This window comes from Malus domestica, chromosome 11 (assembly GCF_042453785.1).
Source record: "Malus domestica chromosome 11, GDT2T_hap1".
Taxonomy (NCBI): domain Eukaryota; kingdom Viridiplantae; phylum Streptophyta; class Magnoliopsida; order Rosales; family Rosaceae; genus Malus; species Malus domestica.
The window spans coordinates 36,160,517-36,170,588 of NC_091671.1; the positions used below are offsets into that span (position 1 = coordinate 36,160,517).

The window sequence follows — 10,072 nt, forward strand, 5'->3', positions numbered from 1 at the left end:
TTCCAGATATTGTTAATGAAGAACAAAAACTTGATTTCCAAACTAATGAAAGTGTTGACTTTGGAGATTGGAATATCCCCAAGGCTTCAAGTAAAAATATTTACAAAAAGAAATGGTCAGTAGCCTCATTTAGAAGTTAACATCATGTTATGACACTTGAAAAAGCTTATGCTTTTAGTAAAGAACATGAAACTTGTCAATTGTTTTCACCTGAACAAATCAAATTGCATACGAAAAATGGTCAAAATTATATTCATATTGGTTTAGTCCAAATAGCAGTAAAACCTTTAACACGTAGAGGCCTTAACACCTCTATTTTGTTATGTCTCCGAGATGTTAGATTCACTAATTTTAGTGATAGTATACTTGGAATGATTGAATCCAGTCTTTACAATAGACCTATCCATTTTGATTGTTTTCCAGACCTTACCATAAGCCTTTTAGATCCTCATACGCTGAAAGCACTCATATTAAACATCAAAACTTCAGGATATCAAGTCTTGGAAGGAACACAACATTTGGTTTTAATTTATAGAGTTTATTACAAAGTCACTGGCACAAATATGAATTTCCAAGTTTTAACCAAAAGTCCTAGAGATCATACACTCCTAATCCAAACTAACCAAGAAAATGCAAACATTAAAGTCCCTAGAACCATTAGGTGGTCAGATATCAATCTACCCTCATATTGGTGTTTGATTAATGAAAGTCAGCCAGTAGCCATCCAAAACAGTCTAGTTAATATAGATAACATAGAACAATATTTTGATGGGATTGTCAAAATTAATTTTGATCGTCCAGCCAGAAGATCTTGTGAGTCTGTTCACTCACATAAATCTTTTACTCCTAGCAGAAATTCTTTTTCTGGATCCATACCAGCCCATAGGATGGGTCAAGATCAAGAGTTGATCAATTCATTAGCCAATAAAAAATTAAAAGCAATAGACACTAGCTCATCTGTTACTCAACAAGAATTAATCAATGATTTGATTAATATCAAATTAAAATCAGTAAAAACAACCTCTCAGGTTACACACCCAAGATACCAACCTCAAACCCAAGATCAAGGAGAACAAACTTCTCCTACTGAATCTGATTTTGACGCAGGTCAGGTTCACCATCAACTTTGAGTTTTAAACAAACCCTTCAAACCAAATAGAAAACGGCTCAATGCTGATATTGAAGCTGAATAAAACATTCCAAGAAGGAATATTTTCATAAATAAATATACTCAAGAAGAAAAATTAGAAATTTATAAAAAATGGAAAAATTTTATGGAAACATACAGATTTGAAGTATTTTTCTTCGATTATGTTGAAAAATACTATGAGTCTGAAAACAAACTAAAAGTAATAACTAAAGAAAATTGGCATAAAGAAGACAAGACTATTGTCTCTTCTAGTCATCCTCCACAAGAAACCATTCTTATCACCACTGCAAATACACAAGTTCCAACTACTCCTTTCAAGCTTCCTAAGGAAGAGGCAGGAGTCAAACCAGTCATTGAACAAAATAATTTCACTAATCAAAGTCTTCATTTCATCGGTAAACAACTTGATAAAATTGAAACTAAAATTGACAAACTCTCTCAGACAAAGTCATTAATTAGGGAAAAACCCCTGGTTAATTTCCCAGAGTCTTCTTCAACGGCAATAGCTTTAAAAACCATTTCCATAAGTCAAAAAATTGACCAAATGTTATTAGGATTAAAAAAGGAAAAAACAATTGAAACCATTTCGCAGTTCATGTTATATATATATATATATACAAGGAGGTGTTATTAGGACTCTAAAAATCTCATTCTACACTCCTCACAAGTGTATTTTTCTTTCCTAATATAGAAAGTTTAGAGTGTAGAATGAGATTTTTGGAGTGCTAATAACAATTCCACATATATATATCTCCACTTTAGGACAAGAATAAGGTATAAAAAGTTCTCATATAAAGACTTAAGTTTGGCAATACTCACAAGCACAAACGAAAACTAAAATCAAATAGATCCTTGAAATGTAAGTCGTGAATGAGTTCAAAGATCATAGAACCAATTAAGCCAAATCCTTAAAATATAGGGAATTAATCTTGGAGAACACACCTTGGGCCTCGTCTTTCAGTTACGTTTCACAGAACATTAAACCCATAATTGGTGAGAAACTCAAAGGGAATTTGAAAGGTTACTAGATTTAAAAAACAAATCCCCATACCAGTTTCTGATAAAAGCCGAAGGATCAGGAAGGATAAAGGAAATAACAAAAGCATCACTAACACTAGCTCATTATTCAGATATTATTTAGTATATTCATCACTAAGCAATATTATTGGCAGTGGTGAATGGTGACGGTATTCCTATTATAGTATTCTCATAATCCAAACTGTTTATTCTTTAGGTTCTCACTTATAGATCATTTTTGTAAAAATTCATTAAAATCAAAAATCATTTAACTATTAAACTTTTATTATTATTATTATGAACATTTCATTAGTTATCAACAACACAAAGTTTGTTCTTATTTTACTAGGATGCACTTAGATAATTAGACGGTTTGACTTAAGTAAACTTTTGTAGGAAAGATATTTTAGTATGACCTAAAACATCAGCGGTTCAAATAACGAGATAATGTATATATTATGGTTGAGTTGAGCATTTAGAATAGTTAAATCAAGTTGGGTAATGATAATTATTAGATGCTATATTATATGGTTTGAGGGTCAACCTGCTCATCTTAAATGCCGATTGTTATATGCCCCTCCCCCAAAAGAAGTCAAAAATGGAATTGTTGATCAAACTAGCTAGGAGACCCAGATAGGACTGAGTTCAATTTCAGTCATCGAGTTTTTGTTTCTGTAGCATTTGGAAAACTTACCAATGCATAGAAGAGTTAAATTTGGAGTCATTACAAAAATAAATACACACGCAAGCCGTATTGTCAAGAAATTGAACTGATGAAGTCCATGAAATTCTAGAACTTGTTCACAAGTTAAATGAACTCACCTTGACCAAAGCTTAAGCTAATATTATTGCAATATTCCAAGGATTTCATGCTTCATTAATGGTACATTTTCATCATTCAGTTTGTGGCTTCCTAAATTGGTTACTACATGTTAATTAAACTAAACCCCAAGCTAACTAGGGTTACTCCTTAGTTACCAGGGTTTAAACCATAGTACTAATTACGCTAATAAAGTCGATAATCATTGCTTTGATGATGTAAGCACAATAATAAAAATTTAGAAAAAAAATAAAGTATTATTAACACTAGCTAATAGTACCATTAAAGCAAGAAAATAATGAAGAGAGGAAGAAAAAAGAGGAGCTAAAGCACTTTCATTGGTCCCATACCATGTCTCCTCACTAGCTAGCCCCTTTGATGTGATCTCTTGTTCAATATTATTATTATTTTCTTTTTCTTCTCTCCCACTGTAAATTTGTTTTCTTCTCCTCCCAAATTCCTTTCTAGCTTCTCTCATACTCAAAGAAATACTAAAAAAACAAAACAAGGTTATCACTCGTCACGATGTTTACCAACAAAGGAAAAGATGTAGTGGAAGGATCGTCGTCTGCTTCTGCTACTGATCATCGGCAACAGAAGCAAGCTTCGCAGCCGGCTCCACTGAGCCGGTATGAATCGCAGAAGAGGCGAGATTGGAACACTTTTGGGCAGTACTTGAGAAACCAGAGGCCTCCAGTTGCTCTCTCACAGAGCAACTCCAACCATGTTCTTGATTTCCTCAGGTACTTGGACCAATTTGGAAAGACTAAGGTGCACTTACAAGGGTGTGTGTTTTTTGGGCAGCCTGAGCCTCCTGGCCCTTGCACCTGTCCGCTAAGACAAGCTTGGGGCAGCCTTGATGCACTGATCGGACGGCTGAGAGCTGCTTATGAAGAAAATGGTGGGTTGCCAGAAACAAACCCATTTGCAAGTGGAGCTATAAGAGTCTATCTGCGTGAAGTGAGGGACTCTCAAGCCAAAGCTCGGGGGATTCCGTACAAGAAGAAGAAAAAAAAGAGAAAACTAATGAAGGCAAATCTTGACAATAATCCCAACATCTCCCTGCAACAGTCTTGAATCTTGTTCGATCGCTCGCCTTTCTCCACAAAATGGTAAATCATATATGTTGCTATTTAATAGTAAAATCTATAGATGAATTACTTTTGATCTGACCATATATAACAACATAAAATTCAACTTCATGAATAATATTAAGGATAATTAAATATAACCAGCTAAAATTCTGGGTTTTTGTCAATTAATTTGAAGTTTTCAGTCCCTGATTGTTTGGATTGTAAAATTTCAGCCAATGTATAAGGTAAAGAGAAAATAAGTATGCTAAAGGACATAGATATGCATCTTCAAATGGTAGCAATCTTAATTCAGTATTCGTTCCAAAACCCTACGGCATGAATATTTTAAACCCTAATTTGCAGGGTAGCTAGCTAGTTGCTTTTATGTTAAGAGAAAAGACATAATAACAGTACCTTAGCAACTTTACCTTCCACATTTGAAACCCCACATATTGTTGAATACATTCCATATTTGTTTTTTTAATTTAAACATATCTTAATACACTCTGTTTACTTTCTTATAATATCTCACATCCTACACTCTCATCATATAACTTTCATTTCTACGTACACCCCACACTTTTCAAATTTTAAGGGCAAATACATAGGGTCATCAAAAAGTACCTTCGGTGTAAAGCTGAAGCTGGTGTGGTTTCGAAATATTTTTAATTTTTTTATTGGAGTGGTGCCAACAATTGTTTGATTATTTGCATGTGTTTATCCCTTCATGTTTCTCTATCCCTTCCATGGAAAGAGGTGGAAGGCTGTGGGTATTCCGTATCAGTAAATGAGGAAGATGATTTTTGAAACATTGGATGATGAAGATAAAAATCCAAAAAAAAATAAAAATATGGCAGCTATAGAAGTGTAGAGCTTTATATAGAGTAGAAGCAGTGGCATTGGGTAATGGGGATTAAATAAATATTAGGGTTGATGATGATGATTCCTCTTCTTTTCCTTTGATTGAATCATTGGAATGAATTTAGTTATTGAATCATTGAATTAGAGGAAGAGATTAGGTTGTTACTTTGCTTTTAAAATCAAGGGATTTTTGTGATCTAATGTAGATGAGGTTTATTAGGTGTGTGATTCTCATCATCAATCATATTTGTTTTAACATGTTTGTAGGTTTTTTTGGTAAAAACATGTTTGTAGTTTCATTAATTCTACAATGGAGGATGAGAGTGGTTTCGAGAGTTGAAGAAGATAAATAAACTTAGGATATACATGTGAAAAGTAATTTGGATTTTTTTTTTTAATAAAAAAACCTTATAAGATCGAAATTGTCATTACATATTAGGTATGTAAGTTATTTAATATTAAATTTTAATGATGGTGTATTCAACATATTGTGGAGTGCTAATAAAAAAACATTTTTTTTTCTTTTAAAAACATTTGAAACAAACCTTAGTATCTCTCTCTCGTGCAAAATTATGAATTTTTTTGTGGGTTTCAGAAAACATATAATATTGCATAATATGTTTTTGCTTTTTTGTATTCATGGTCCTTTTGGGATTCTGCACGATCTTGTGCCCGCCATGAATGAACATAAACTGTATATATCACTGTTGACATTCATATTTTTATGTGTACATATAAATTAAATATGGAATCCCCATTATATATGAATATATATATATATATATATATATATAAAATATGTTTTTTTGTCATAATCTTGATGCAATTTTAGGATGAGAGATCCCGATGGGGGCAGTGCGGAGGATAGACCAAATGCTTGCTTATCCATCTGCTGGCTGTTAATGACACATTAGCCATTAATTACTAAGATCTCATGTACCATTAGCACTAAATCTTTTCAAGCTGCACAAGATTTGTCTTGACCTGATTTAATAATTTATATTGCTTTTTCTTCCCTTCTTTATATTAACTATGATGGAATGTCCTTTTCTTGGTTAATTATTCAATAAACAATGAATTGACCTTTGCACTTAAATCAATTTGTCTTTTGTCGAAATCGGATCAAAGCTAGTGGTAACCTCTTAAGTTTTAACCTAAATGGCTTGATTAGTTTTCGGGAAAAAAAAACATATATAGTAGTCAGGGTTACAACTACTAGGTAGAACGGTAGATATGATTAAACATATTAATTCACAACATTCTTTTTGTCCAACACAAAATCAAAATTAATGTATTATATCATTTTATAAAGCATATCTAAATAATTATCAATACGCTAAGGAGATTTTCTCAAAAGTGGGACTTTTCATGTACTATTTGTAATCTCATGTTTATGTCACAATATTTTATAATGTTAACACGGAAATTAATGTTAAAATGTGAATTAGCAGAAAGTCCATAAAGAGTCATCCCTTGGGTACAATAGCTATTCAAATCAAAGAGAAAAAAATGGTGAGAAGATCAGGAATTTTTGCTTTCTTAGACTAGTATTCACTTTAAAGAGTCTCCTTAGCATTTCTCATAAATTTATCATAATGTAATGTCCTAATAAGAAGACATTTAGTTCCATCATACGAAAACAGGTTTAATTTCCCCACAAATATTTTGTTAAAATGCACTAATTCTTTGAATACTAATTTCAGAGGTGCCAACAAATGGACTTCCAGCCCAAATGCACCATGAAATAGCTTTGGATCTCCCCCTCTGGATACTGCAACATTCAACTTCCATGCCATCAAGTCCTTTTGTCTATTTTCTTTCGCACTTACTAATTATTTTATGAGAATTTGAAACATGAAGGCGGTGGTGCATGAAGCTGAATTGAGTTCAATTAGTAAGTTCCCTTTACACCTTCTTGGATTAATGAGTACAATTGTCTCAAAGATATATGCATGGTTAAGTACATTACCATGTAAAGTATGGGCTCTCTATTACTGCAAGAGTAGTATTATATCGTTCCTAATTTTGAATTATGTGCTACTTATGATCATCCACTGTCCACATTCGAATGCTAAATGAAAATTGAGCTTCTTGTTGGTTGAAAACATTGATTTCTTCTTCAAACTCTTATCAGATTGTGTGTCTCAATCATATTTTCTTTTTGTTTACCATTAAGCCAGCGTCCTTTGTTTTTCTCTAGACATGTAGGGTTTCTCTATGTCAATTATATATACGTCCTTGCTTAATGAAAATTGAGGTATAGATTCATCAAGAAGACGGAGTTCTCTTCTAACTCATACCCTTTCGATCGGTGGATTCAGATAGGTGAAGAGTGCTTCTCGCTCTCTACTATTCCCCTTTAGTGCATTCCAACTTGTTTATCTAGCTGTGTATCTGTGTGGCCTCCTCACATGATCTAGGGATAGCCATCGGGTACCCAAAATAGCAAATGGGTATCTTGATACTTGTATTGAGTACTTCACCACGAGCCAAAGGAAGGTGTACCGGTGAGTCTGGTTCCACAATTAGTATTGACAACTGCCAAATCGGATACCTAGTAGATTGATGATGACTGGTTCCATTAGAGCATTGGTCATTGATGGCTGGTTCTCATCCTTGTGTGCATAATCCGTAAGATTTCTCCATAATTAAGGTGAGTGAGTAAGATTAATCTATCACTTACGGATATATATGCCGGCATATAAGTGAATCGATTGATTATTATTGGACTTAATAATGTTTAAACTAGTATTAAGCATTATGGAGGGAAAACTAAATAACTCAATTTCGAAATACGAGGAAGTTACAACCTCTTGGAAGGAGATAGAAACTGCTACCATGATAGGATGAGCAGTTTAGAATCTTATAAAGACATGTCTTGGCCTCTCTTCTCGGTTTAAAGTTGTTCGTTATGGGCTCGTTCTATTGAGAGCAGAACTTTGTCGAAACTAAGAGGAGAAGACCAAAGATCGAACTCAACCATCATGACTTTTTTCTACAAGTACGAAGTGATATCAATCTGGATAATTTATGATTAGATGTTCTAACTAATCGAGCGTGGTCTTATGAAGTTATTGATTTCGATAGTTATGCATATTATGCTTACATGATCATATTGAAGCAACATCAGTACATGAAGACCTCGGAGATGTTGATAGTGAGATGAATGACTTAAAGATGGAGGAATGCATCAATTCCTGCAACATGATTTATCTCAAATGCTTTGAAATTTTAGAGCATATGGTTTTCTGCATCATTGATAATTATAAAGTACTGAAGGACACAAGAATCTATGGTCAAAATTCAGTTATTTATAAGTACGCATCAAGATATAATTAGTTGCTAGAATAATGCTATTTGGATTTGACAATATTATTGACCACCTCTCTAATAAATACCCGCCCTGCTTATGTATATGGAACCCACTAATATTATTAAGGTCGTCAGCCAGGTGATTAGTAAATGAAGTCCAAATATCAGCACCTTTGATGAGTGATGAAATTGTACGGATTCTCCAACATTCACGAGTGAGGGGATTACTTAATATATCCCACCTTAGTGAGTAAATGTTATTAGGCCACCACTATTCTTCGAGTAAGAAGTTCGTAACTCCCACAAGCTTAAATTCACAACTTTCTTTGAGATGGTTGTTTTACAAACGAAGGAATGAACTCCAAGAGACCACTTAAGGAAAATGGTAGTTGTTTGATTTTCTTTTTCTTTTTCTTTTTTTTTTTTGACTAAATACTTAAAACCTCCAACCTGTACCGTTTGGTACGTGGGACGGGACGGAACGGAGTGGGACGAGGCATTCCGTTCCACGTTTGGTGCGTCTAAAACAGGTGGAACGCGCTGTTCCACAGGACTAGTTTTGGGTGATTTTTCGTTTCGCCTCATCCCCTTGGAACGACTTGTTTCACATCCGTGAAACACAAAATTATAACATCTTCGTCTCCTTCCTCCTTATTTCCATCCGAGGGCATCTTTGCTCCTCCGTTCCGTCCCGTCCCGTCCCATTATGTTCCATCTCGTCCCATCTGCATACCAAACGATACCAAACCTTTTTAAATATTCCAAACAAGTACCAAACCTATTAAAAACGTCACATTTGTTAAGCCTCAATTAAAAATCTGGTAAATTAATTAGGCTTTACTTTGTCTCCAAAATTAATAGAAGGCCATGAAAGCATATCTTCCACCAACTAATAGTCATCACCACCCTCATCAGGCCATCACCTCCAAACCCAACGCAAAACCACCAACTCCATCCAACAAGTCAAGCCTCTAACATCAAGAAGAGGTCATGAAAGTTGGTGAAATTGGATAAACTGTCATGATGCGGCCACCGTCATCTTTACCACCTACAAAGGAGAACTAGAAACTTTACGAGCCGAGAATCTGAGAATGAGGGAATCACATGAGCAGAAACAAGCTCCTTGAGATCCTATATGAATTCTTAACCATCTTATTTGTTAGAAGATTGCTCTCCTGATGTAATTTTAATTTGGGTCCATTTTCGATTCAATTTAATACCCATTTTGACACACCCCGATCCCAGTATCCTCCAAACACCAGGATGGGCATGTGTTGGCCGACACCCAAGGGTGACGAAAGTCATTCTAACCTACTTTATGCTAAGAACCTTTAAAACATGCATGCAATTTATGCTGGAAAGAATGAACGTAAATAAAACATGTAACTTTAATTATTAAAAATATATGAGAATGCACGAACATGTTCAGAGCATACAACTAATCAAGATACAGCGGAAGGAATATTATAAAAGGCATGATTACAAAGAAATGGGCCCTACACCGAGAGGACTCGAAGATATCAATACCGTAATGCCTCGACGCTAGGATCATATGTCTCGTTTCTAAGTCCTTAAGGTATCGTTTAGTATGCAGACGGGACGGGACGGGGACGGGACAGGACAGGAAGGGACGGAACGGAGAAGGAGCAAAGATGCCCTTGGATGGAAACAAGGAGGAAGAAGAAGGAGACGGAGAGGTTATAATTTTGTGTTCCACGGATGTGGAACGAGTTGTTCTAGGTGGTGAGGCGGAACGAAAATTCACCCAAAATTCGTCTCGTGAAACAGCGCGTTCCACCCTTTTTAGGCGCACCAAACGTGGGACGGAACGCTTCGTCC

The 10,072-nt window shown here is 34.8% G+C and overlaps 1 protein-coding gene across 1 annotated transcript; it reads left to right on the forward strand.

The window, feature by feature from the left end:
* Positions 1-3,372: 3,372 nt before the first annotated feature.
* On the forward strand, positions 3,373-7,026 carry LOC103448769 (protein LIGHT-DEPENDENT SHORT HYPOCOTYLS 10-like). The gene is made up of 2 exons (XM_029089085.2): positions 3,373-4,099; positions 6,625-7,026. The coding sequence occupies exon 1, from the start codon at positions 3,513-3,515 to the stop codon at positions 4,062-4,064; it is 552 nt and encodes a 183-aa protein (XP_028944918.1). The 5' UTR covers positions 3,373-3,512; the 3' UTR covers positions 4,065-4,099; positions 6,625-7,026.
* Positions 7,027-10,072: the final 3,046 nt, after the last annotated feature.

Excerpts from the sequence above, each read along its gene's own strand:
- LOC103448769 (XM_029089085.2), top strand. The coding sequence starts at position 3,513 with ATGTTTACCAACAAAGGAAAAGATGTAGTGGAAGGATCGTCGTCTGCT.